The sequence below is a fragment of the Rhizopus delemar genome, genomic scaffold (assembly GCF_000149305.1).
Source record: "Rhizopus delemar RA 99-880 supercont3.12 genomic scaffold, whole genome shotgun sequence".
Taxonomy (NCBI): domain Eukaryota; kingdom Fungi; phylum Mucoromycota; class Mucoromycetes; order Mucorales; family Rhizopodaceae; genus Rhizopus; species Rhizopus delemar.
The window spans coordinates 525,691-552,819 of NW_027137838.1; the positions used below are offsets into that span (position 1 = coordinate 525,691).

General features: G+C 35.7%; 12 protein-coding genes across 12 annotated transcripts; 5 read left to right on the forward strand and 7 right to left on the reverse strand.

Annotated features, from left to right (window-relative positions):
* Positions 1-927: 927 nt before the first annotated feature.
* Positions 928-5,851, reverse strand: RO3G_13482 (uncharacterized protein; the record flags this gene model as incomplete). Its single annotated transcript, XM_067668066.1, has 14 exons — positions 928-963; positions 1,099-3,016; positions 3,068-3,149; positions 3,222-3,476; positions 3,536-4,012; positions 4,090-4,157; positions 4,205-4,442; positions 4,545-4,698; positions 4,767-4,973; positions 5,069-5,098; positions 5,154-5,239; positions 5,294-5,522; positions 5,576-5,691; positions 5,842-5,851. 14 exons carry the CDS (start codon positions 5,849-5,851, stop codon positions 928-930), a joined length of 3,906 nt encoding a protein of 1,301 aa, XP_067524167.1.
* Positions 5,852-7,092: 1,241 nt separating this feature from the next.
* RO3G_13483 (uncharacterized protein) lies at positions 7,093-9,325 on the forward strand (the record flags this gene model as incomplete). The annotated part of the gene is made up of 3 exons (XM_067668067.1): positions 7,093-7,287; positions 7,359-8,516; positions 8,582-9,325. The coding sequence occupies 3 exons, from the start codon at positions 7,093-7,095 to the stop codon at positions 9,323-9,325; spliced, it is 2,097 nt and encodes a 698-aa protein (XP_067524168.1).
* Positions 9,326-10,635: 1,310 nt separating this feature from the next.
* Positions 10,636-11,124, reverse strand: RO3G_13484 (uncharacterized protein; the record flags this gene model as incomplete). Its single annotated transcript, XM_067668068.1, has 1 exon — positions 10,636-11,124. The coding sequence occupies one exon, from the start codon at positions 11,122-11,124 to the stop codon at positions 10,636-10,638; it is 489 nt and encodes a 162-aa protein (XP_067524169.1).
* Positions 11,125-13,058: 1,934 nt separating this feature from the next.
* Positions 13,059-14,230, reverse strand: RO3G_13485 (uncharacterized protein; the record flags this gene model as incomplete). Its single annotated transcript, XM_067668069.1, has 2 exons — positions 13,059-14,017; positions 14,182-14,230. 2 exons carry the CDS (start codon positions 14,228-14,230, stop codon positions 13,059-13,061), a joined length of 1,008 nt encoding a protein of 335 aa, XP_067524170.1.
* A 300-nt stretch (positions 14,231-14,530) lies between these two features.
* On the reverse strand, positions 14,531-14,863 carry RO3G_13486 (uncharacterized protein; the record flags this gene model as incomplete). The annotated part of the gene is made up of 1 exon (XM_067668070.1): positions 14,531-14,863. The coding sequence occupies one exon, from the start codon at positions 14,861-14,863 to the stop codon at positions 14,531-14,533; it is 333 nt and encodes a 110-aa protein (XP_067524171.1).
* Positions 14,864-15,713: 850 nt separating this feature from the next.
* On the forward strand, positions 15,714-17,232 carry RO3G_13487 (uncharacterized protein; the record flags this gene model as incomplete). Its single annotated transcript, XM_067668071.1, has 8 exons — positions 15,714-15,775; positions 15,836-15,872; positions 15,933-16,023; positions 16,086-16,160; positions 16,212-16,434; positions 16,498-16,611; positions 16,701-16,710; positions 16,777-17,232. The coding sequence occupies 8 exons, from the start codon at positions 15,714-15,716 to the stop codon at positions 17,230-17,232; spliced, it is 1,068 nt and encodes a 355-aa protein (XP_067524172.1).
* A 103-nt stretch (positions 17,233-17,335) lies between these two features.
* Positions 17,336-18,289, reverse strand: RO3G_13488 (uncharacterized protein; the record flags this gene model as incomplete). The annotated part of the gene is made up of 3 exons (XM_067668072.1): positions 17,336-17,369; positions 17,462-17,969; positions 18,052-18,289. The coding sequence occupies 3 exons, from the start codon at positions 18,287-18,289 to the stop codon at positions 17,336-17,338; spliced, it is 780 nt and encodes a 259-aa protein (XP_067524173.1).
* Positions 18,290-18,723: 434 nt separating this feature from the next.
* Positions 18,724-19,225, reverse strand: RO3G_13489 (uncharacterized protein; the record flags this gene model as incomplete). Its single annotated transcript, XM_067668073.1, has 2 exons — positions 18,724-18,978; positions 19,187-19,225. The coding sequence occupies 2 exons, from the start codon at positions 19,223-19,225 to the stop codon at positions 18,724-18,726; spliced, it is 294 nt and encodes a 97-aa protein (XP_067524174.1).
* Positions 19,226-22,339: 3,114 nt separating this feature from the next.
* Positions 22,340-22,841, forward strand: RO3G_13490 (uncharacterized protein; the record flags this gene model as incomplete). The annotated part of the gene is made up of 2 exons (XM_067668074.1): positions 22,340-22,378; positions 22,587-22,841. The coding sequence occupies 2 exons, from the start codon at positions 22,340-22,342 to the stop codon at positions 22,839-22,841; spliced, it is 294 nt and encodes a 97-aa protein (XP_067524175.1).
* A 434-nt stretch (positions 22,842-23,275) lies between these two features.
* RO3G_13491 (uncharacterized protein) lies at positions 23,276-24,229 on the forward strand (the record flags this gene model as incomplete). Its single annotated transcript, XM_067668075.1, has 3 exons — positions 23,276-23,513; positions 23,596-24,103; positions 24,196-24,229. 3 exons carry the CDS (start codon positions 23,276-23,278, stop codon positions 24,227-24,229), a joined length of 780 nt encoding a protein of 259 aa, XP_067524176.1.
* A 103-nt stretch (positions 24,230-24,332) lies between these two features.
* On the reverse strand, positions 24,333-25,852 carry RO3G_13492 (uncharacterized protein; the record flags this gene model as incomplete). The annotated part of the gene is made up of 8 exons (XM_067668076.1): positions 24,333-24,788; positions 24,855-24,864; positions 24,955-25,068; positions 25,132-25,300; positions 25,373-25,480; positions 25,543-25,633; positions 25,694-25,730; positions 25,791-25,852. 8 exons carry the CDS (start codon positions 25,850-25,852, stop codon positions 24,333-24,335), a joined length of 1,047 nt encoding a protein of 348 aa, XP_067524177.1.
* Positions 25,853-26,702: 850 nt separating this feature from the next.
* On the forward strand, positions 26,703-27,035 carry RO3G_13493 (uncharacterized protein; the record flags this gene model as incomplete). The annotated part of the gene is made up of 1 exon (XM_067668077.1): positions 26,703-27,035. One exon carries the CDS (start codon positions 26,703-26,705, stop codon positions 27,033-27,035), a length of 333 nt encoding a protein of 110 aa, XP_067524178.1.
* Positions 27,036-27,129: the final 94 nt, after the last annotated feature.

Consider the following 27,129-nt stretch of genomic DNA (forward strand, 5'->3'; position numbering starts at 1 on the left):
CTCTCTTGTTTAAAAACTACGGATAATATGGAGGCAAACTGAATTAGACGATACACAAAGGGATTTCAATTGTATGTTACATTATACCTAAAAACGAATTGGACAACACTTTTCATCTAACTTCATCACCAACAATATTTTCGAGTAATTAATGAAAACGAATCCCTCGCGAAAGAGAGTGGTTCCTGATTGTGTTTTTCACTGACAAAATAAATGAAAATGAAAATAAACAAGGTGAGATGTACGATATTATAAGACTAAAAGGGGTCTAAATTTTATAACACAAGCTTTACGTCGTAGCTTGGATAGCTCTGAAGAATTAGGTTTCTTTACAATGTCTTATAATCAAAACTTCAAACGATATTACAAATTTGTTACTAGTCTAGTAAATTAAGTAACTAATGACAAACATGCAACACAACTTTACTATTTCTACAAACACCTTATGTGGAAGCCTGCCCTCCTCATGATGGCTTTTGCGCAAAACTCGATATGTTGATAACGCTGATCTGGTTCAAATAATAGCATGACTTCAAGCTCTCGAAACTATTACTTGTATCATTCAAAGTGTTTTTGCAACCAATCCCGCGTACATTAAATGTTTATAAATAAAACCAAAAAAGCATATTTATGACTATAAAGTCTCTCTTGTTTTATTTACAATGAAGCAAGTAATAGGGTTTACTCATAATCGTCATCATCCACTACAAAATCTTCGTCTTCATCATCAGAAATCTCTCTTTTAGATTTTTTCAAAACAGGTTCTTCATCTGATTCCTCCCTAGGTGGTTCTTCTTGATACTCATCATCTGACTGATCAATTATCATTTTTTTTCTACCACCGCCCTTTGCCCAAGACAATGGCATATGTGGATCTTAAAGAATTTTATAAGTACATACAAAATTGCACAATTATTTGCCTTTTCCTTACTTGTTAAGCGCGATTTGAAGAAGTTTGCCATTCTAATTGCATTTTTATGCGCGGCAGAGGATTCATCGTTATAACGCATTGCATTCTTTTTAATAAGCTCTATATCGTCAATGACACCCTACGCAACATATTAGACGATCTTCTTATCGATTGAGTACACTTTTTACCTGCTTAGATCTATAAAATCCATTTTCTAATCTTTCTAAAACCATGTCCAAGCACATAGGATAAGGAACAATAGTAAGATAAGAAGAATATTCATAATAATCTACTTGCTGTACATAAAGTGCAAATTCGTCCGAGCTTGCCAACCATATAAGAATGTCCTTGGCTCTCTGAATTTCTTCATCTTTTAAGAAAGGGCTTACGTTGTATTTCTCTCGAAAATCTTGACCACGAGGTACGAGCTCCCAGGGGCACATATCATCAGGTTTGGAATTGGGATCATCCCAAACGACATGATAGTAAGCCCAAGGACTAGGTAAATTGGCCTGTTTCCAATAAATCCCCTTTGAATTAAGCCCTGTCACTGTACCACTGTAGGTGCCACTTTCATCATAGACTGCATCTACAGCTTGTCCAACTTGTAATGTACGGAATATATCCATTGAGGCATAAAATCTTTCCCAAAGCACAATAAATTCCGGGCATCCATCCTCATCCGAGTAATCAATCACCTCTTCTCGATGAAGTGATGTCCAAACAGGGGTAGCTTGATGCATCAAAACTTGCTGGATATTTTGCAATCGAACCAAAGATACTTTTAACTTGCAAAAAGTAGGTGGACCTACTTGCCAGCTCATACCAGCTACTTGAGCAAAAAGAACTGGTTCATGCTTATCAATCACACCATGTTTCTCATCAAAAAGTTCTTTGATCTCAGATTGTCGCAAGTACTGTCGATGTCCTTCGGTCAAGATGACAATATAGTCGCCTGTTTGAGGCAAATATTTTGAAAATGATCTTTTGACGTTCTTTATCCATGGTATCGGTTCAAATAGCTCGATTTCTTCCTTTGATAATACTCTTGGGAAACCTCGTTGTTTGCCTGATCGCTTAGATATTGGTGATGGTGCTGCCTTTGCTGGTGGTGCAGAAGGTTTAGCGGCTACTTCAGGTTGGTAGGATCGCGTTCGTTTGGGTCGTAAAGCATGTGAATTAAATGATGAAGACGCACCACCACTGTTATGTGATTGATTTGAATAAGGTTCATGATAATCATCCCCATCATCATCATTAATTACTGTAGATCGAAGTATTCTCTTTCCTTTACGATCTTCAGATTCTAGTGGGGGATGTCCATTGGCAGCAGCCGATCGACGTGTCGTCATGGTGGATGTACTCGCCCTTGGATCGTAAGAGCTGCTTGACGCAACTGGATAATCATTTGCTTTATTATTTCTTTCGAAAGAATCAATGTTGACATAAACATCCATATGATCATCATCCACAGTAACATTATCCTCTTCTTCCTCTTGCTCATCTTCTATATCGTCAGGGTCACTTTCTAAATAGGATACATGGGCCAGCCGTCTTCTAAATCTAGGTCTTACTGGTTCTTCTTCTTCTTCATCCTCAGAACGATCTCTATTGCGCTTACGTGTAGGACGACCTCTGCGTCCTGTACCAGATCGCATACTCTCTCGGCTAGTTCTCGGCCGTCCTCGTCTTCTTGGTGCATTGGATCGACGTGTGTTTTGTATAGAAGGCCTTGTATTCCCTCTCACAGGAGATTGTGAAGATCTTCTTTGACCAGCTCTACTCCTTGTAATCGGCCCTTCATCCTCTTGCTCTGCGTCGCTTTCCACTTGATCATCTCTTGCCACAAAGTCATCAGAACCTTCTCCTTCACTACTTTCACCACTTGAGGCATATGGCGCATTATCAGGTCCGTCTTCTCGGTAATCCTCATCCTCAGAGTCATCAGGTAGCAAGAAAGGCTGTAAAGGTGGTGGGAATTGAAAGGGAATGTTGCCATTAAGGTCTGTATCCTCGTCATCATTTGATTTGACAAAATCGCGTCTTTTACGTGCAATAGTAGCACGATCGATGGTTGGTAATTTGATGACTTTGATTTTTCGAATCCTATACAGAAATAAGTGAGCTGCTTTTTGTGCTGTTTAATTTAATACATACTCCTCTTCTTCCATATCATAACAAGCGTTTCGCTTCGAGTCTTCAAACTCGAACGTTTCAGATAAAGTAGGGATGTTTCTTCCTATATATGCAATGCTTGGTATGGTTTTCTTACATGATGTAGCTTTTTTTTAATATTTATATAGATATATACCATAGCCTAATTTTTTTTGATTTGGATAAGCGACGCCTTGTAAGTCAATAATTGGTGAAGGAGATATAGAATATGGCATCAATTGTGTGGCTTCATCAACAAAAGAACCGTCAGTGAAATGACGAAGCGCTTGATAATCAGATATAAAATACTGTCCTCTTTCCCAACTACGTACTTGCTCATAATCTTTATCTAAACCACCAATACCAAATAATGTACAGTGTCCTTCTTCGTCCGTAATGGCATATTTCATACCTATTTATTAACAATATTTAGAGCCGAATAACTAAGATTAAAAAAATAATCTACTGTACCATCCTTTGAAAATTTGCAGTCGGTAAAAGTTCTTCCAATATGCTGGTGTTGTGTAATAATTTTTCTTCTTGTCAGATCCCAAAGAATGACATTTCCATCATAACCTGCAGATAACAGTGTGTTTGAATCGAGCGGATGATTGTCCAAAGCATAAATCTCGCCTTGATGTCCTTTCAATACACAAGCTGGGCTCCCATCATAAGCATAATATACTCTTATTTCACCTTGGTTTGATGCTATCATACACCATTTATCATCTGAGCTCCAAGCAATCATGGATACTTTGATTTGATCTACAGTAGGTGATATTGGTTCAGGATGCATATCTTCTTCACTTGTTTGATTCATATTAGCTGTTTCATCATCTTCATTATCAAAGGGTATAAATGATCCAAACTCTTCCGTATCGACATGCTGCTTTTGATCTACAGGGCTGACATTATTTAACAAAGCTTGATGTTGTACAATATGTGTATCTATAGATTGTTTCAAGTCCACTTTTAAATTTTGTTAGTTTCTAATTGTTTATACAGTATCCTGTATGTCAACTTACAAATGACAGAATCCCATTCTTTTGTTGATTTGTTGAAATTCCAGATACGCGCAGTTCCATCTTGGCATCTATATTTATTTTAATACAAGCATTTTTAAAAGTTTCTTTAAAGTACCCGCTAAGTATCCTTTGCCCATCATGACTATAAGCCAAGTCAGTCACACTGCCCATATGTCCCTCGAGAATACCAATGGGCACAACAGGCTGAGTTTGCGTTTGACCACTTTTATCCGGAAATAACACACTGGGTACTCTTCGTCTGCCTCTACCTCCCTGAGATTGATGCTGAAGATTGTTTGAATGATCATGACTATTTGTAGTGATGCCTTCATGAATTGCTTGTACTGGTACAGCTGAGAATACATAAACAAATCCATCATCACCTGCTACTGCAAATTGCGTACCAGTGTAGTTGAAAGAGGAACATCTCAATCTATCTCTCGCTCTAAACTTACAGCTAAAAGTGATGGGCGAATCTATATCAAAAAATTCTAATGTCTCTCTATCCCACCGCCACAGTCTAACTAATCCATCCTCGTTTGTTGCCATCAAATAACGTGTATCGTTTTTAGGAGAAGGTGAAAACTTAACTGTTGTAAATGGTTTGATCTATTATATAATAAATTTATCAATAATCAATAAAGCTCATTGTTTTTTTCTTTTTATTTTTTGCTTACCGTAGCTGCATTGGGTTTAAGACACATAATAGGTTTATATTCATCCATTGTCCATACGCGTACACAACCGTCTGAGGAAGCTGTTGCTATTAAAGTATTCTCTTGATTGATGGCTATATCTGTAATGATGTTTTGGTGACCTCGAATGGTGTGAATAAGATAACCAGTACGAACACACCATACTTTAACAAGAAAATCGTCACTTCCCTATTAAAGCTTGGTTATTATGCTGAAAAATCTATATATATTCAACATACTGTAAATAAACGTCTATTTGTCTTATCGAATGCTACACAATATACTGGATTACGATGACCTGAAATTGTTACAAGCTATAAGAAAGAATAAATGTGAGACACAGTAAGGTTTGTATACGGTTAGGATTACCTCTCTATAAAAAGTGGACAAAGACGTTGGTATTTCGTTTTTCTTTAATATTTTAGCCCCCATCTCTCGTGCAATGAGCAGCCGATCTAAAGTTGATCAAAAGTTCATTTATTTGTCAATCAATAAAACTATAAACTTACGAATGGACAGATTGCCTAGCTGTTCTCTTGTCATTGTCAAATAGTTACAGTGTTCTCTTTTGTCTTGGTTGGGTACAAATGCAGAAAGCATAGTCATCAATGATCTATCACCGTGCCTTAATGCACTGACTCTTGACTTTTTTGGATCACCTGTTTCTTTAAAATGATCTAAAAATCGTTCAAGTAAATCTAATAAATAAGTATCGCTAATGTCTGGATGCTCTCTTGACTAAGTCATATAAACGTTCAGAATCGTAAAATTGCATTTTATATAATTTTTACCAGTCGTTCCATTGTCATGGGGACTCTTTTGCCGTCATAAGTTATTGTATGTGGTAGTAGCTCTCGATGTTGTGTTAATTCGTTTTCAAGCACGCGTGCAGCATCTTTACAAGGTCCTGAAGCCAAAAATTTTGTAATCAAGTAATAAAGCTATATTGATGTTGCATAGATTAACAAATAAATTCGTTTTATGTATGAAAAATAGTTAACCTCTATAAAAAATAAATGAGTGTTCATACAAGCCAAAATATGTTGTTTGTTTTTACCTTGCTCCATATTTATAGATTATTTACAGCTTAAGCTATGAGACAATATGTCACGTTTGTATTCTTTTTTTTATATATGCAAAAGATCCTTAAAAGATAAAAGCAGGAAAAAAAAAGAGGAAGAGAGCGAAAGAGCATTTTGCTTTATTTGAAATCTCACCTTAGTTGTCTAAAGACACCCCACAAAAAATTAATTAAATCTGCTCCAAATACAGTATCATGACCTCAGGTCTCTCAGATCCCCAGTCGGGTCTCCGAAACTTACATATCGGAAATTGAAATGTTTAGGTATAGTGCTCTAACCTATGAAATACTTCACTTTTACAAAAAGTAAAGTGCGATCGGGTCTCTGATATCCAATGTATCCTTTGTATACTTTGATAACCAATAAAGTGCTTGAAAAGCTTTTTTATGCAACTCAGCTTTGCTGTAATAGAAAAAAAAGGGGAGTGACAGGGCAAGTACAAGAAGTCCTTTGACGTTTCATATAAAAGCCAAATTTCTAATATTGATTGGTGCATACGGTAAGCTACATTATTGTGACAAATATCGGTTGTTAGGGATTGGATCCTCATATCAACAATTGAAAAATATACACTTTCTTTTTTGGCAACTAATTGCCAATTTTGCAAACATATCTCTTCTACTATTTGTTAAGCATTTCAATTGAACAATGCGTTGAAGAAAAATAGCCGATTATAATTGACATTGATAAATACATGTCTTAATACAAGATCATAAGTAAAATACGAGTTTATTTAAATAAGATTATACAATTGTTTCCAAGTAAGCATACTCTATTAGAATATGTATTGTATTAATGATAGTTCTTTGATAAGAAGTACCAATCAAGATAACAAGATATTTTCTGTTGTCAGTAACCCAATCTAATGTCAGGAATATTGCTAATCTTTCATATAATTGAAATAACACCTAAAATAACGTTATTCAAATCAGTGAGTAATTCCCAGAATAAAAGGTAATCTATGACAGACATACAAAAGAACAAATGAAAAGTTTTCATAATCATAATTAGAGATAACACTTGCTAAAGTACCTGAAGATTAGAAGAACGCTTACAATAGAAGATATCAAGCCACTCATTCAATAAGATATAAATACTTGCCTTCAATTAGAGTAATTTTTACTTTAACTTAAACTGAAATAAAGATCAGTCTCAAAAAGTACCTACATTGCTCTTTGTTTTTGCTTTTATCTCTTACTTGGTTATTATTACTACTATACGACACAATGAGTCACGATTCAAACGCTGGTCCTTCTACTAGAGATAATGATATCGCTCTTCCAGATGCTGAACATTATGAAGACATGATTCGAGCCAGGCTAGCAATGGATAAAAATACGCAAATGGTCATTGCTGAAAATCAAACATATCGTCCCAAGAACACGACTGCTGCTTATAAATCTAAGCAAAGAGAATGGTTTGTAAGTTAAAAGCTATATGTTATAAAGATTGTTTGGGTGATGATTTCTAAATTGTTTGAAATTGAAAATAGGAATGGTGCGCCAATAAAGAAAAAGTTGCGGATGGTACTATTGTTTATGACGCAAAGCTAGCTTTCTTTCTCAAAGACTATGTTTTGACCCGTGGAAACAAATTCAAGAAAAATGCAGATGGATCACCCGCACCATTGGGTAGGGAATCAGTCCTTGCTTATGTAAAAGCTGTGGTTGATTTATACCATCAACAGGTAGAAGCAGGATTCAATAAGCATACAATGGCAAGAGGACCTATCGTGAAGCGCTTTCTTGACACTCATACCAAAAAGGAAGCAAGACGCAAAAGAACCGAATATGAGGATCGTGGGAAAAATACTTTGAATGATGGCTATACAGATCAAGAATTGCTTCGAATCAATCAGTATTTTTTGATTCAAAACAACATCTTTTCTTTGAGAAACAAAGTCTGCTTTTCTATGAGCCATGCCATGCTTATGCGTAGTGAGACTGCTCTTGGAACACAGCTGCCAGATTTATTCATCATGGAACTCAAAAATCAAGGCCCCTCTACTTGCTTTGCTATAGTAGCCACTATAACATTTGGTAAGACTAATAAGGATGGCAAGATTCAATATGGTTCTGCTCTTCGCCATAGGGATGTTGAAGTTTGTCCACATGGCGCTTTTGCTCAATATTTTTTTTCCTTGTTCCATCATCAAAACCTACCATTTCCAAACTTCTCGACTCGCCGTGATTGGTATGATACTTATTTGTTTCCAAACACTACAGGGGATGGGTCAATTACCTATAGTGAACAAGCCAAGATTTATAAACAAGTGCTTAGGTATTGCGGTGTTCATTCAAGCAAGCTCACTCACATCAACAGAAAGAGTGCCATTAATATGGTTGCAAATGAAGGTGTCTCTGGAGACCAACAGAGACAAGTTGGACGTTGGGGTAGCGATAGAATGGTTGGTTGCTATTTAAGTGGCCTTCCTGTTGATGCCATTAAAGTGCTGGCCGGGTTCACTACTCGTAAGGGTGATTACTTCATCAATCGTGGTTCAATTGAGCCATCAGAAGAATTGCGCAAAATGGTGTTTCCTTGGATTGAATATTGGAGAGAGAAGTTTTACAGGAAGGAAGTTGAAGACGATATTGCTGGGCCAAACTTTTTAGATTTAATGGATTATTTAAGAACAGTTTTTTTGCAGGTAAGGATTATTTTTTTTACAAATCAAGTCATAATGCTTACGATATCTAATTATTTTTATCTTAGGACTCAGTGGTGTTGAAGGGAAAATACCCCGGAAGCTTTATTTGGTCCCACAGCATCTTTGATACTGATATTTACAAAGACTATGAAGAGCGTCTTTCATCTGCAATCGCTGCCAACGATGAGAAGTTCAAAATGAGCCAACATCTGGAAGTTTTGTTACCTGAAGTCGCAGCAGCTATGAAGACAGGGTTTGACTCAATGAATGCTATGCTGAACATAGTCCAATCTCAGAATCAACTTACTTTGAATGCAGTCAAGCAATTGGAAGCAGAAAACCGAACCATGCTCGCTGATTCTTTTTTGCAAATCTCAAACATGCTAAGACAAGGTGATGAGAATACACAAATTCAACAAACATCAACCATCCTTCCTTCCTCTTCTGTTCCGCTGTCATCTATTCCTTCCCCAAGTGCTGCTAACTCAAGAGGTCTACCATCATTCAAAATGAGTAGAAGTTTGATAAGCGTGACAGATGTATGGCGAGAATACTCTGTTGGTCTTGCTGGAAAGCCATCTATCAAGTCTATGGAAGAGCAGTACGGTGCAGATTGGCGCAAAGTAGACAACAGAACCGAGTCTAGGTTCTTTACTAGACGTCTTCCACTGTACAAGAAAATAGAGTCGCTGTCAAATGAAAGAGGTATAAGCTGTGAAGAAGCTGCACAATTTCTTGAATTCAGAAGAGTTTCTGACAAGCTTTCTATCAACCAAATGTGCAAGTTAGTCGCAGATAATCAGATTTAATTATTGAAATGTTTTTTGTTTACTATTGAATTAATAATAAAGTAATTTATTACAAATATATCATTCAAATGAAAGCGTTAAAGTATCAGCAGGAAAGCGGGATTTAAAATTTTCCAGAAACAAAGTATTTCACCATCCGTCCCTTCCCCCCAAAAAAATGAGGGGACCGCGTCGGAGACACTGCTATTCTTGAAAAAATACCCTCACAGTATAATACGATTAAGAATAATTTTTATTTGAGCATAATTTTAATGACCGATGAGCACATAGCATTTTCATGCTGTATTGCCCGGGTCAGATCGCAGTGAAAAGGAGTGAAAAACCCTTTTGGGATTAAAGGGAAAACGTAAAAGTATTATGTATTAGAGATGATAATTAACTATCTGAAAATTTTTGCTGAATGTAATGAAGATGTTTGACGAAGGGCTCACCAAGATGGGTTGAAGCTTCAGGGAACTGAGAGTGGGCTAAGTAGTCCATTTCGAGTAATATCGCACATATGGAGGGTCAACGAATGAGCCAGGCATCAATTGATTGTCTCGCTTTCCTGGTGTGGAGTGTTGGTGGTAAGAGGTTCAAAAGGTAGGAAAGCGGATCGTCAATAGATTTGGGCATCTGAAGGCGGTTGTGCATATCTAGACAAGAAAAACTATGCTGGCGTGTAAAAAGTTCATTTGGATGAAAAGGGCATGCTTGGGGCTTACCAAGAGGTAACCAACCAAGTCGCCATCGCATGCAACGAGACCGTTCATTTTTTGTCATTGGTATCCGAAGGATGGGGTCGACAATTAGATCATTACGGCAGTGGGACAGGAGTTTAGTATGTTTTTCTTGAAGTTTTGAACGGTGATTGTCAATCAGGAATTGTCTTCGTTTTCTAATAAAATTCTTATGAGACATAGTTTCGAGATGTTCATTGTTGATTGATGTCCAAAAAGGTGATCTAGATAGTTGGGACCATTTCGAGATGCGTTCAGATTGTATGTATGGCAGCAATTTTGTTAGTAATGCATCGTCTGGCAGGGAGGAGGTTCTGAAAAGAAACTGTGTTTGAAGTATGGAGATACGATCCTTCATGTTTGGTAAGTTTGCTAGGTGTAGCATTACCTTGGTGGAGGTGAAGGGTCGTCCGCCGAAGATTTGCCGAATGCATTGGTTTTGACAATTTTCGAGAGCTTGAATTTCTCGTAAATTGAAGGTTGTAATTGCTAGACCATATTCCAGTTGTGGTCGGACTATCTGGGCATAGAAACGGGTTGAAAGAAGGTAATCAAGCCCATTTTTGTTGACACCAAGGGTAACAAGCTGTCTCATCGTTCCAAGTGCTTTGTTAATGTTTTGTTGCAAAGTGCTGATTTGTCGATAATACCACCGGGTTTTATAGGAACACCAAGGTACGGGAAGTAATCTTCACTGGGTAGTTCACTATTGTAGAGGTAGTATTTTTGACATGTAGGACTGGGATCAACAACGACGCACTTTTTAGGGTTCCATCGATAACCTAAAGAAAGGCTGTGCTCTTCGCATTTGGAAAGAAGAGACTGCAATGAATCAGCATCAGCAATAAGAACTACATCATCCGCATACAGTAGGCAGTTTAACTTTGGAGCAACAATGAGAGGATCATTAAAATCTGTGTCGACGAGAGGTGCTGGTCGTAAAAAACTTGGAAGGCTATTGATATAGACTGAGTGTAGGTAAGGTGATAATACAGACCCTTGCAGGATGCCAGTTTTTGGGTGAAAGCGGGAGGATTTATGATTACTAAGGATCACTTCAACAGAAACATCTTCAAACATATTGTATAAGAGGGCTAACAGAGGTGTTGGTATGTTTGAAGAGAGCTCATTCCATATGATGTTACGATCAACTGTATCATAGGCTGATTTAATATCAAGAAAGGCTAGTACCGGGTTGTAGTGTAAATGCTTGCGGTGATACAACTGACATAGTTCTGTTAAGCAGAGCACTTGATCGAGTGATCCCCTAGACTCACGGAAGCCTCCTTGAGCAACATCCAGTGTAGGACCGGTGCTGAGTAGCTCAGGTTGTATACATTTTTCTAGAATCTTACGACAAACTGAGGTCAAGCTGATTGGTCGGTAATTGCTCGGATCAGATGGGTCACCTTTTTTATGGATTGGAACTATCTGGCTAATGCGCCATAATTGAGGTATATATGACCATTGCCAACATAACTGGAATAGATAAAGGAGGATTGGAGATATGATATCTAAAAGTGGTAGAATCATTTCGCTTGTGATGTGGTCGATGCCAGGTGCCTTTTTTCGTGGGAGGTTTAAGATTACTGATTTAATTTCATCCAAGTCAAACGAGCAATCAGTTAAATCGAAACACGCTTGAGATGATTGATATGTAGATAAGCAGTGAGGGATCGGGATGCGTTCGTTTCGCGGATAATTAGTACCTGATAATGTCTGCTTTAGATGGTCTGCCATTAAATCAGCAGCTTTTTGAGGTCCATCTATAGTAGAGAATACAGGTTTAAGTAATCGATTTTTCCGTATCCGCGAAAATTGAGCTATAGCCTTTGTGTATTCGCCTTTCTTCATTTTGTCACAAAACAATTGCCAAGTTTCTTTTCTCCGCTGGATGATTAACCTTCGTAGTTTCGCTTTAGTTTCTTGGTGAAGTAACCAGTATTTAAGACAATTAAGACCGTTTGCATTTCTCCATTTCCGATAGTAAAACTCTTTCATTTCGAATGCTTCCATCATTTCTGTAGTCCAAAACTCTTTTGAACGTAGAGTGTCCGAGTTTGTCTCACGTTTACCACAGACAGTGTCAAGTGATTTATAGAGAGCGTCGAGTAACGAAGCGTTGATACGTTCAATAAACCTTTGAGCATCAATTGTCTGAAGTGGAAGAGAGGACGATGGTGGTAAAATAAGGTTCAAATGTTCCTGAAAAACTTGCTGATAGGTTTCTCTTGTCTTCTCTTTTCTAAGCTTTTTGATGTTCCAAAGTTTTCGAGAGTCTGGTACTGGGTCTATGTTATTAAGGGTAAATGATGGTATTTGAAAAGAGAAAGTCAAAAGCTTATGAGTTGATTCTAGTGAAAGATCATCTCTAACAGTTAACGTCGGAGAAGTCAATTCTATAGTACTCAGGAAGTAGTCAACAATACTATGTCCAGAGTAACTATATGAAGTAGGTACACCATATGCAATCCGTTGATTCCAGTTAATGAGTTCGTTGGATTGAATCCAGTTTTGTATGATTCGTCCTTTATGATTCTCCCTAGTATCACCTGAGTATTTGCCCATTCTGGCATTGAAGTCTCCACAGATAATAGTCGCTGTTGTGTTATTATAGCTAAGAGGTAGTAGTTCCAAAATTTCAGATAGGTCATTATCATCTAGGTTGGGAGGAATGTAAAGACAGTGTATCAAAATTTTAGCAGATATGACTACAGATAAAGTATACTTAGCTAATGTTGGGTTTTCATGATGGATATGGTAGATATGTTGTGTAAAAGTAGGATTTATCAAAAGGGCAATACCAAGATGGCCACGGTTTCTATGGTGAGTTGAATTAATTGGTTGACCGTAAGTATGAAACTGTTTCCATGTGGTGACATATTTGTTTGGTGGCAGGAGCCAAGTTTCTGTGATAAAAAGAAGTGACGAGTTTTCAGCAATCTTTAATATAGGAAACATAGCTTGCTTTGGGAGCCCAGTAGCATTAAATAATGTTACTGATATGTTGGACATTAATGTTGAATGTTGTTATGGTTGGTTACATTGGTTGTCGTGTCTTCAGAGAGATTGTCCATGATATCCTCGTCCATCTCAAAGATATCCTCTGATCGTCCATAGCGAGAGTTGTTAAGTTGGTCAATAAATAATTTGGTTACCCACTTTTGCTGATAAAAGTAGTATGCTACTGCAAACTTTACTGGTTCGCGGATATAGAGAACAGCACGTTGAAGGCGTTGCTGTTGGATTTCACATGCTTTGGAAGTTTGTTTTTGCTCTGTAAGATCTTTATACTGTGGATCTTTGAGAGTAGAGCCGTTCCAGGGGTCAAAATTGTTAGCAAAGTGGACTCGCTTAGATTCAAGTAATTGTTTAAATTCGGCAACATAGTCGTTATGGAGAAGAAGAGCAGCAATATTGCGATCTGGATAATGGATATCTAGCACACGCGCATTGTTGACGCCCATATTGCATAAGTAGGAGCGAAGTTTACCAACGGGAACACGGGCTTTAGTAGAGACGTAAAGGTATTGGAATCCTTGATTCGTGGAAGGTGGTTGGAAGAAACGAGCGGCTGCGTCTTCCTTACGAACTCGATTTTTTTGACGGTTGAGATTCATGGATTGCTTTAATGCAGCTACTTTGGATGGGTTGTGCCAAGGAGCCTGAGAGATTGAGCCGTCAAGGTTTTGAGAAGTTGCTCCACAAAATGGAGGGAATTCAGTGTTAGTAATAGCTTGTGAGCTATTATTTTCTTGAGTTGAAGCTTGGAGAACTACAAGTCTAGCGATCTGTTCGCGGGCTTGGCTCAATTCAGTTGTAAGTCGTTCAACTTGCTTGGTAAGTTGACTGATTAGTTCATCACGTGGATCACGAGAGTTGGGTTCTTGGAAATTTGTAGAAGATTCGATGACTTGCTGGGAGCTCTCATTTATATTGCTAGTACCACAGAGGACTTGGTAGACCTCATACGCTGTAGATTGCTTCTTGCATGACTTGCACACAAAGATTGGTTGAGTTGGGTCCTGAGTAGAGTATCCATGCTTAAGGAAATGGCTTAGTGTTTTGCATAAAGGACACTCGAAATGTCGGTTGACATTTTCAAAAGTGATCTGAAGTTCCTCAAGCTGCTCAGACTTAAAGAAGGTTGATGGTTTTTCCTATAAGGACCACGCTTCTTTGTCATTTTAGTTATAGAAGTGTTTGAAATATTGAAATAATGTTGAAAGATGTCAATTGAATCGCTTTCCAAATAAGGTAAATTTATAAAAGTGCGAAAGAGCCATACAGTATAATACGATTAAAGAATATTTTATCTATCTGAGAATTAAAATAACCCAATTGAGCACATAATAATGGAAATTATTGTATTGCCCGGATCAGATCAAGAGATGGTTAAAGAGCTAAAAAACCTTTTTGATAGACAAAAAGGGAAAAAGGATAAAGATGGGAAGATGAAGAAGATACAGTAACAAACGATACGAGATTAATTAGAGCTGAACCAATGCAATAGTTTAGTACCCAGAGGTGGAATTTCAGGAGCAGTTTTGTCATGGTGGAGGTAGTCAAGTTCATGTAGGATTTGGCAAATGATCGGCCATCGAATAAACCATGCTGAATATTTTGATCTACGTTGTCTAGTAGGTGTCTTCCTTGAGGTAGACAGGAGATTGAGGAGATAAGATAAAGGGTCAGAGACAGTGCTTGGCATAAGAAGACGATGATGCATATTTAGACAGGTAATAGCATGTGATCGAGTGTGCAGGTCATGAGGGTGGTAGATACATGGTTTGGGACAGCCACCAGGCAACCATCCCATACGAAATTAAATTACAGTGAGAACGGTAAATATTGTCACTTTATGAAAATTAAATATCCGTTACTAAAAAATAAAATTCACTTTGCCAAAATTAAACGTCTCAAATTAAGAATCCAATTGTCTGTTTGTTCCAAGAAATTGTCTTTTTGAATGAGGATAAATGTCACAATAAGTTAAATCAAATTGTCCAGAAAAATGATATAAACTTGACTTTTTTTAAGTAATTAATAATAAACACTTTCTTTTACAACTATGGAGGACATTTTAAACCTGATTTCAGATTCCAAATTTTCTGTTGATAGGGTAGAATATATGATTGAGTAATAAAAAATTGTAAATGATCAATAAAATGCTTTTATCGTCAATAAAAATTAATCCCAAAAAAAAAAAAAAAAAAAAAAAAAAAAAAGTACGGTAAGATTTTGATTTATTTTGTCACAATACCATTACAGGGCGTCCACTCGCAAACCGAACACTTTTTGAACTTGATGGTGAACATTTTACCAATTAAATTCGAACTTGGTTTGGAACGCCCTTTGAACTTCAATTGGAACAAACTGTGATTATAGAAAGTGCATACAAATTTTCACCATATTTTACATATCACAAGTCATTTGGAAAAAATCCGCCAATCAATTTTTACCTCCAGTCAATATCTATTGTGCTTGACAAAGTGTTTTTTAGCTCTTTCCGTTATCTACACCTACCATGCAAAAACAACTTATTTACCTTAAGCATGTTTGCCATGTATGTAAGAAATTGTATCTGAACGCAACCAATTTAAGGCGTCATTATATTGATGTAGAAAGTAAACCTTTTAAACTCAATGACAGATTGCCGTGAAACTCTAATGCTTTACAATACAAATCTAAATTTTGATGAAGTTGCATCGCGATTTTATAATACACCCAAGTGAGTATTATGAAGCGGAATAAGAGTCCAGCTCTTAATAAAACTTTTATTTTTTGATAGAGTTTCTTTCATTTCAAAAAACCAAAGTAAACGCTTTGTAAGTGGGTTCATATTATTTTTGTCGAGTCTTGCCAAGTAGACTAAATCGGGTTTATAGACTAATTACACAATTGCATATGCTTGCAACTGCTGTCAAACGTACTATAGAGAGCTCAACAATCTTGCAGATCATATGATACAAGAACATAGTAAATACTTAAAGAATATGTATTTTTCATCGTGTAGTTGCTGACTTGCATTTTGTTATCAGTACCTAAGGAGCATCCTGACAATACGGCTAGTTTTGAAAGCTTAAATGATGAAAAAAAATGGAAACTATCTACTGGTACCATTGTAGAAGATGTTCTGTACAACTTTAGTAAGCGATGTATTGTAGACCATCCAGCTTGTTCTATGATCCTTGATTTGGACGATACAACATACGTGAAAGAAAAGCTGTTTACTATACAAGAAATTGACGAAATGAAGAAAGAAACACCAATGAATGTGACATCCAGGATTCCGCAAGACCTTGTTGATTACATTAATCACTTCAACTGTGACAACCTGAAAGATCTACGAACACGTCTTGCAGATACCCAAGATTGGGAAAAAGAAGAGTACGATATGAACAAGCACCATGATCTTGATTGGATAAAGCATACCATATACTCATATATCAGACTCTACGAATCAGGAGAATTGAATACTGCCCAGAAAGAACAATGGTACAACAAACATGTATGGCTGCCTATTGATACAGTATTTGATGACATCAATAGCATTCATATTGTAGCGTAAGTTTCAAAGAAGTAGTATACGTATAGATAGTAATTTCGTTTTTTTTTTTTTTTTTTTTTTTTTTTTTTTTTTTTCCAAATTGTAGTGGTGAATCGGTAAGTCTGACGAGTACCCTACGTAAAAACAAAAACAGAACAATTGGATCTATATCGGAAATCAAGCGGATCAGATCAGGATACAAATGCGACATGATTGTTCGAGAGAGGAAAGCCAATCATGAAGAAGCAAATGAATTTGGTGCTGGTGAAACAGGAGTCAAATCGAGTGGAACAAAGCACATCGAAGAAGGAGGAATCAAATTGCCAAAAGTTTTAAAAGATATGCTAGATAATCTGGTCTTCAACAATAACGGCAGCTATGAAAGTCTTGCTACATTTGGATTACGACAGTCTGGCTTGAATATAACATTAATTATAACAGATAAACCAAAAGCGTACATCACAAGAATTACCAGGTTAAAACAGTTGAGTTTTCCGAGTGAAGTACGTCTCTTTGGTAAACAAGTGCTACCATTGCTTGTTTTGATGTGGCAGTTTAAACAGCAGATCTTGAAAATACAGCAACATATATCATGTAACCAAGACAATAACCTAAGCAACAGTGACTGGTTACAGTAGCCGCTCTATTTAAGGGTGTGCGATTTAAGGATATTTTCTATTTAAGGGTGTAATTCTAAAGAACGGCACAGGTCCCCAGCATAAATACCACTATACCACTATTCTATTTAAGGGTGGAACGCAAAAATTTTTTACCACTAAATAGAAGATTTTTTATAAGTAACAGTTTTTTGGAGTACTCTAACAATAAATTTTTTACTTTGTAAAATAAGATCAAAGATCTGTTTACTCTTTTGACTTATTCAATTCAGCACAAAAGCCAGCCAATCTCATTCGAATTCGGCGATGTAATTTACGATCAAGGTCGTCCAAAGGAACTTCGTACATGAGAATAGTTTCATAGGCTTCTTTCAACCGTTTTTTACACTCTACTGTATCAACAAACTGCTCATCTTGCTCTGTGTTGTCATTTTCTTCCGTTTCATCTACGTTGCCTTCTGCCGCTTCTTCATTATTAATAGTACATGTATAACATACTATCATCTCGCTTTCAACTGCTTCAAGGTTCAACTGGCTAACATCAGTAACTTTGTTGCCAAAGTTCCTGGGAAGATCTGGGAGCATTCCATTTATTGTTTCTGGTTTTACTCTAAGCCATGTATTAGCTAGAAAAAACATAGCCTGAGCTTGATCCATTTTGTATACATCCAGATTATCCAACTTTTTACTGATATACAGACACAAAGCACGATCGTATTGCTGGGCTCGGAAGTGTGCCTTAAAGTTGGCAATAATTCCTGTGTATACAAAATATTAATGAGAAAACTGTAAAACAAAAAGACAGCTTATATAGCATTTTGTCAACAAATAATAGGTTACCTGCGTCAAGAGCCTGTAGCTTACTAGTAGTGTTTGCTGGAAGAAATATCAATTTAATGTTGTTGAGCGGAATCTTTATTTTATGATCGGATGTACTATCCAAAAGAAGAGCAATTTTTCGATTCTGTCTTCCAAAGGCAACATTTAACTTTTTCACGTAGGCTGTGAAAATTTCATTTGTCATCCAAGCATTAGTAGAATAGTGGAATTCAACTTCATTTTTTCCAATTGCAGTCATGGATAACAAATTAGCTCTTGTTTTAAAACACTTGGGGCTCTTGTGTTGTCCGATAACAACTGGGTGCCCTTTGTAAGACCCATCCGAGTTACAGAGCAACCCAACTGTCAGACGAGTTTTACTTTTTTAAGGCCACCAAGCGACTCGGAACATATGGTTCTTCTTGGTGGTTGCTGGTAATATAAACCTGTTTCATCAAAGTTCATGATATCTACAGGATCATATGGCCCAAGAAGTTCCTCTATCTTCCTCAATTCGTTCTGAATGTTTTCAGAAGAGATGTCTACTGAGGCACTTTCACCATGCATTGGACTGCATTTTACTCCAATTCGTTTAAAAAGTTTTGTAAGCCATCCAGAAGAAAATGAAATTTCTTTTTCAGGGATTCTATACTTTACTCAAGCAATAGGTCTTACATATCGAAGGATTGAGTCTCAATTGACTGGCAGATTGTTATTGTTCATGTCTGCAACAAACTTTTCGACTTCATCATGAAGTTGAGGATAACGTGTTGTTTTTAGGCTTTTGCTATTTTTGACAACATTAACATTACTATATAACGTTTCAGCATTTTTGAGGATATTTGATATAGTCTGTTGGGCAAGTGGTTGATCTAAATTGAATTTCTTCATAGCCCATTCACCTAATTCTGTTTGATTAAGCTGGCCAGTAGCATTTTGATCCAAAAGCTCAATTTTTTGAGAAAGAAAGGCGTACACGTTTGTTATTTGGATTTTTTTTTATAGATAGAATTTAAACAAAGAAAATAACTTTTGTTATGTCATATATTTATTCTCGTCAAAATTATTTTGGGCCTACGACTCGTATATTATCCTTCCAGCAACTTTGATCAAGTCTTAAGCAAGTTTTGATTTGTTAATGTCATTGCACAATTACCAGACCTATATCAACCGACAGTAGCCTACGTGGAAACATGTTGTACAAACATGTCTATAATGTAGCTACAATACATAAAGTGACCTCGTTTTGTAACAGTCACGGAATTCGATTTAAGGGTATGTTCTATTTAAGGGTGGATATTCCAAAAATTTTGGCCACCCTTAAATAGAGCGGCTACTGTACAAACGTGTTTATTGGATATCAACAATACCATCGTTGCACCAGTTACTTCAAACTCCACAGAGTATCTGTCAAAGAAAAAAAGAAAACATAATGTAAAATAAATAACGCGAATCTGATCATGCCTATTAAGCATGTGTGAATTATTCAATATATTACTTTGCTCCTTTCAAGGCTAACTAAAAGACATGAATAAACATCAGGAGAATATATCAAGAGGGGCGTGTAAATGAGCGTAAAAAGTGGCATGAATGTTGTATACGGGAAAACAGCTGTGGAGTAGTAATTTAATAAGTAACGTGTAAAACATAAATAAATTATAATCTTTACTATTAATATAAAAACCAACATAAATCTAAATCTAAATATATATACAAAAAGAGTAGGTGTAGGTTGTTAAAAAACTTACAACGTTCTTTTTTTTTTTTTTTTTTTTTTTTTTTTTTTTTTTGAAAAAACTGTTTTGAAAGAAAAATAAGTTTTATTTTTTTTATTATTTAATGATTCGACAATTCATGTAAATAACCTAATTTCTTCTCTTGTGTATAAATAATCACGTTCATAAATTAAAAAAATAGTGATTATTATTTTCTTTAAATTAATAATTGCGAAAAAAAAGAAAGCTATTTCGAAACTTTGCCTAGTAATATTAATTACAAACAATTGTTCTAGTTTCGAAAATAATGAAGATAACCTTTGTTTTTTCATCGTTTCTCGATGGCACGATCTGATTGAGAATAAATAACGGTAAAGAAGCAGACCAGAGCATACTAATTCAGATAATAATAGATAGGAGGAGTAGTGTCTTCACAAAAGTAGTAGTATTAAACTGCTGGGGCAATATTTGATCCAATTATGGAAACTTCATGGATGCTAAAGGTCGCTAATGTACAGCTTATAAATCCATTGATAATTTTACGTGTTCGATCTTAGCTCCAAAAAGCAATATAAGAATAGACATTTTGGAATTCATCCTTTTTCAGACCTATAAACTTTTCAGTCTTAAACTACTGCTACAATTTTTCACAATAAAGAGTGGCATAAGGATGCCACTCTGTATTGTTGGTTTACGATAGATGAATGTAGAAAGATTTAACAAGAGATAGAAGACACAAAAAATCAGTGAGCACTTGTTATAGTTTTTTATTTTTTTTTCAAAAATACGTGCAATAATTAGCCCTTTATATAGTTTTCAGAATCGGATTTTTCCAGTAGATTTGGTCATTCACTTTCTGCACATACCGCAGTCGTCTTGAAGCTTACGCGTCCTTGCTGCTTGCTTGTATGTTCAATGCCAATGAAGCCTTCCATAATTGGAAAGTGTGAGCTAATTATTTTATTGGCCAGAAGACAGATTGACTTGCGTATGGAAATACTGCACTGTATAAACACGGTAAATAACATGTAAGATTGTATTATATTTGTGAATCTTTTATATAATAAAAAGCTGTGCACTTTACAATAAATATCGTTCATCTAAGTTTGACATTGCCACATGAGTAATTCCAGAACCTGCCAGCATCTTCCATAGAGATTGCATAATAGTGTTCATTTGTCATGGCACATACGTAACCCCGTTTATGGCTAACGCCAGCTCTTAATGCTTTCAATTATATTGCTGAAAGCTATGTTTATTTCTCGGTTATATACACCTCAATTATGAAGAAAATCAAATCGCTCCAGCATGTATGCCACTCTGTATGCCCATCCTTATACCCATCCTTATGCCCATCCTTATGCCCATCTTTATGCCCATCCTTACGCCACTCTGTATGCCACTCTGTATGCCACTCTTTATTGTGAAAAATTGTAGCAGTAGTTTAAGACTGAAAAGTTTATAGGTCTGAAAAAGGATGAATTCCAAAATGTCTATTCTTATATTGCTTTTTGGAGCTAAGATCGAACACGTAAAATTATCAATGGATTTATAAGCTGTACATTAGCGACCTTTAGCATCCATGAAGTTTCCATAATTGGATCAAATATTGCCCCAGCAGTTTAATACTACTACTTTTGTGAAGACACTACTCCTCCTATCTATTATTATCTGAATTAGTATGCTCTGGTCTGCTTCTTTACCGTTATTTATTCTCAATCAGATCGTGCCATCGAGAAACGATGAAAAAACAAAGGTTATCTTCATTATTTTCGAAACTAGAACAATTGTTTGTAATTAATATTACTAGGCAAAGTTTCGAAATAGCTTTCTTTTTTTTCGCAATTATTAATTTAAAGAAAATAATAATCACTATTTTTTTAATTTATGAACGTGATTATTTATACACAAGAGAAGAAATTAGGTTATTTACATGAATTGTCGAATCATTAAATAATAAAAAAAATAAAACTTATTTTTCTTTCAAAACAGTTTTATCAAAAAGAATATACGTGGAGTTAAAAAAAAAAAAAAGAACGTTGTAAGTTTTTTAACAACCTACACCTACTCTTTTTGTATATATATTTAGATTTAGATTTATGTTGGTTTTTATATTAATAGTAAAGATTATAATTTATTTATGTTTTACACGTTACTTATTAAATTACTACTCCACAGCTGTTTTCCCGTATACAACATTCATGCCACTTTTTACGCTCATTTACACGCCCCTCTTGATATATTCTCCTGATGTTTATTCATGTCTTTTAGTTAGCCTTGAAAGGAGCAAAGTAATATATTGAATAATTCACACATGCTTAATAGGCATGATCAGATTCGCGTTATTTATTTTACATTATGTTTTCTTTTTTTCTTTGACAGATACTCTGTGGAGTTTGAAGTAACTGGTGCAACGATGGTATTGTTGATATCCAATAAACACGTTTGTACAGTAGCCGCTCTATTTAAGGGTGGCCAAAATTTTTGGAATATCCACCCTTAAATAGAACATACCCTTAAATCGAATTCCGTGACTGTTACAAAACGAGGTCACTTTATGTATTGTAGCTACATTATAGACATGTTTGTACAACATGTTTCCACGTAGGCTACTGTCGGTTGATATAGGTCTGGTAATTGTGCAATGACATTAACAAATCAAAACTTGCTTAAGACTTGATCAAAGTTGCTGGAAGGATAATATACGAGTCGTAGGCCCAAAATAATTTTGACGAGAATAAATATATGACATAACAAAAGTTATTTTCTTTGTTTAAATTCTATCTATAAAAAAAAATCCAAATAACAAACGTGTACGCCTTTCTTTCTCAAAAAATTGAGCTTTTGGATCAAAATGCTACTGGCCAGCTTAATCAAACAGAATTAGGTGAATGGGCTATGAAGAAATTCAATTTAGATCAACCACTTGCCCAACAGACTATATCAAATATCCTCAAAAATGCTGAAACGTTATATAGTAATGTTAATGTTGTCAAAAATAGCAAAAGCCTAAAAACAACACGTTATCCTCAACTTCATGATGAAGTCGAAAAGTTTGTTGCAGACATGAACAATAACAATCTGCCAGTCAATTGAGACTCAATCCTTCGATATGTAAGACCTATTGCTTGAGTAAAGTATAGAATCCCTGAAAAAGAAATTTCATTTTCTTCTGGATGGCTTACAAAACTTTTTAAACGAATTGGAGTAAAATGCAGTCCAATGCATGGTGAAAGTGCCTCAGTAGACATCTCTTCTGAAAACATTCAGAACGAATTGAGGAAGATAGAGGAACTTCTTGGGCCATATGATCCTGTAGATATCATGAACTTTGATGAAACAGGTTTATATTACCAGCAACCACCAAGAAGAACCATATGTTCCGAGTCGCTTGGTGGCCTTAAAAAAGTAAAACTCGTCTGACAGTTGGGTTGCTCTGTAACTCGGATGGGTCTTACAAAGGGCACCCAGTTGTTATCGGACAACACAAGAGCCCCAAGTGTTTTAAAACAAGAGCTAATTTGTTATCCATGACTGCAATTGGAAAAAATGAAGTTGAATTCCACTATTCTACTAATGCTTGGATGACAAATGAAATTTTCACAGCCTACGTGAAAAAGTTAAATGTTGCCTTTGGAAGACAGAATCGAAAAATTGCTCTTCTTTTGGATAGTACATCCGATCATAAAATAAAGATTCCGCTCAACAACATTAAATTGATATTTCTTCCAGCAAACACTACTAGTAAGCTACAGGCTCTTGACGCAGGTAACCTATTATTTGTTGACAAAATGCTATATAAGCTGTCTTTTTGTTTTACAGTTTTCTCATTAATATTTTGTATACACAGGAATTATTGCCAACTTTAAGGCACACTTCCGAGCCCAGCAATACGATCGTGCTTTGTGTCTGTATATCAGTAAAAAGTTGGATAATCTGGATGTATACAAAATGGATCAAGCTCAGGCTATGTTTTTTCTAGCTAATACATGGCTTAAAGTAAAACCAGAAACAATAAATGGAATGCTCCCAGATCTTCCCAGGAACTTTGGCAACAAAGTTACTGATGTTAGCCAGTTGAACCTTGAAGCAGTTGAAAGCGAGATGATAGTATGTTATACATGTACTATTAATAATGAAGAAGCGGCAGAAGGCAACGTAGATGAAACGGAAGAAAATGACAACACAGAGCAAGATGAGCAGTTTGTTGATACAGTAGAGTGTAAAAAACGGTTGAAAGAAGCCTATGAAACTATTCTCATGTACGAAGTTCCTTTGGACGACCTTGATCGTAAATTACATCGCCGAATTCGAATGAGATTGGCTGGCTTTTGTGCTGAATTGAATAAGTCAAAAGAGTAAACAGATCTTTGATCTTATTTTACAAAGTAAAAAATTTATTGTTAGAGTACTCCAAAAAACTGTTACTTATAAAAAATCTTCTATTTAGTGGTAAAAAATTTTTGCGTTCCACCCTTAAATAGAATAGTGGTATAGTGGTATTTATGCTGGGGACCTGTGCCGTTCTTTAGAATTACACCCTTAAATAGAAAATATCCTTAAATCGCACACCCTTAAATAGAGCGGCTACTGTAACCAGTCACTGTTGCTTAGGTTATTGTCTTGGTTACATGATATATGTTGCTGTATTTTCAAGATCTGCTGTTTAAACTGCCACATCAAAACAAGCAATGGTAGCACTTGTTTACCAAAGAGACGTACTTCACTCGGAAAACTCAACTGTTTTAACCTGGTAATTCTTGTGATGTACGCTTTTGGTTTATCTGTTATAATTAATGTTATATTCAAGCCAGACTGTCGTAATCCAAATGTAGCAAGACTTTCATAGCTGCCGTTATTGTTGAAGACCAGATTATCTAGCATATCTTTTAAAACTTTTGGCAATTTGATTCCTCCTTCTTCGATGTGCTTTGTTCCACTCGATTTGACTCCTGTTTCACCAGCACCAAATTCATTTGCTTCTTCATGATTGGCTTTCCTCTCTCGAACAATCATGTCGCATTTGTATCCTGATCTGATCCGCTTGATTTCCGATATAGATCCAATTGTTCTGTTTTTGTTTTTACGTAGGGTACTCGTCAGACTTACCGATTCACCACTACAATTTGGAAAAAAAAAAAAAAAAAAAAAAAAAAAAAAAAAAAAACGAAATTACTATCTATACGTATACTACTTCTTTGAAACTTACGCTACAATATGAATGCTATTGATGTCATCAAATACTGTATCAATAGGCAGCCATACATGTTTGTTGTACCATTGTTCTTTCTGGGCAGTATTCAATTCTCCTGATTCGTAGAGTCTGATATATGAGTATATGGTATGCTTTATCCAATCAAGATCATGGTGCTTGTTCATATCGTACTCTTCTTTTTCCCAATCTTGGGTATCTGCAAGACGTGTTCGTAGATCTTTCAGGTTGTCACAGTTGAAGTGATTAATGTAATCAACAAGGTCTTGCGGAATCCTGGATGTCACATTCATTGGTGTTTCTTTCTTCATTTCGTCAATTTCTTGTATAGTAAACAGCTTTTCTTTCACGTATGTTGTATCGTCCAAATCAAGGATCATAGAACAAGCTGGATGGTCTACAATACATCGCTTACTAAAGTTGTACAGAACATCTTCTACAATGGTACCAGTAGATAGTTTCCATTTTTTTTCATCATTTAAGCTTTCAAAACTAGCCGTATTGTCAGGATGCTCCTTAGGTACTGATAACAAAATGCAAGTCAGCAACTACACGATGAAAAATACATATTCTTTAAGTATTTACTATGTTCTTGTATCATATGATCTGCAAGATTGTTGAGCTCTCTATAGTACGTTTGACAGCAGTTGCAAGCATATGCAATTGTGTAATTAGTCTATAAACCCGATTTAGTCTACTTGGCAAGACTCGACAAAAATAATATGAACCCACTTACAAAGCGTTTACTTTGGTTTTTTGAAATGAAAGAAACTCTATCAAAAAATAAAAGTTTTATTAAGAGCTGGACTCTTATTCCGCTTCATAATACTCACTTGGGTGTATTATAAAATCGCGATGCAACTTCATCAAAATTTAGATTTGTATTGTAAAGCATTAGAGTTTCACGGCAATCTGTCATTGAGTTTAAAAGGTTTACTTTCTACATCAATATAATGACGCCTTAAATTGGTTGCGTTCAGATACAATTTCTTACATACATGGCAAACATGCTTAAGGTAAATAAGTTGTTTTTGCATGGTAGGTGTAGATAACGGAAAGAGCTAAAAAACACTTTGTCAAGCACAATAGATATTGACTGGAGGTAAAAATTGATTGGCGGATTTTTTCCAAATGACTTGTGATATGTAAAATATGGTGAAAATTTGTATGCACTTTCTATAATCACAGTTTGTTCCAATTGAAGTTCAAAGGGCGTTCCAAACCAAGTTCGAATTTAATTGGTAAAATGTTCACCATCAAGTTCAAAAAGTGTTCGGTTTGCGAGTGGACGCCCTGTAATGGTATTGTGACAAAATAAATCAAAATCTTACCGTACTTTTTTTTTTTTTTTTTTTTTTTTTTTTTTTGTATTAATTTTTATTGACGATAAAAGCATTTTATTGATCATTTACAATTTTTTATTACTCAATCATATATTCTACCCTATCAACAGAAAATTTGGAATCTGAAATCAGGTTTAAAATGTCCTCCATAGTTGTAAAAGAAAGTGTTTATTATTAATTACTTAAAAAAAGTCAAGTTTATATCATTTTTCTGGACAATTTGATTTAACTTATTGTGACATTTATCCTCATTCAAAAAGACAATTTCTTGGAACAAACAGACAATTGGATTCTTAATTTGAGACGTTTAATTTTGGCAAAGTGAATTTTATTTTTTAGTAACGGATATTTAATTTTCATAAAGTGACAATATTTACCGTTCTCACTGTAATTTAATTTCGTATGGGATGGTTGCCTGGTGGCTGTCCCAAACCATGTATCTACCACCCTCATGACCTGCACACTCGATCACATGCTATTACCTGTCTAAATATGCATCATCGTCTTCTTATGCCAAGCACTGTCTCTGACCCTTTATCTTATCTCCTCAATCTCCTGTCTACCTCAAGGAAGACACCTACTAGACAACGTAGATCAAAATATTCAGCATGGTTTATTCGATGGCCGATCATTTGCCAAATCCTACATGAACTTGACTACCTCCACCATGACAAAACTGCTCCTGAAATTCCACCTCTGGGTACTAAACTATTGCATTGGTTCAGCTCTAATTAATCTCGTATCGTTTGTTACTGTATCTTCTTCATCTTCCCATCTTTATCCTTTTTCCCTTTTTGTCTATCAAAAAGGTTTTTTAGCTCTTTAACCA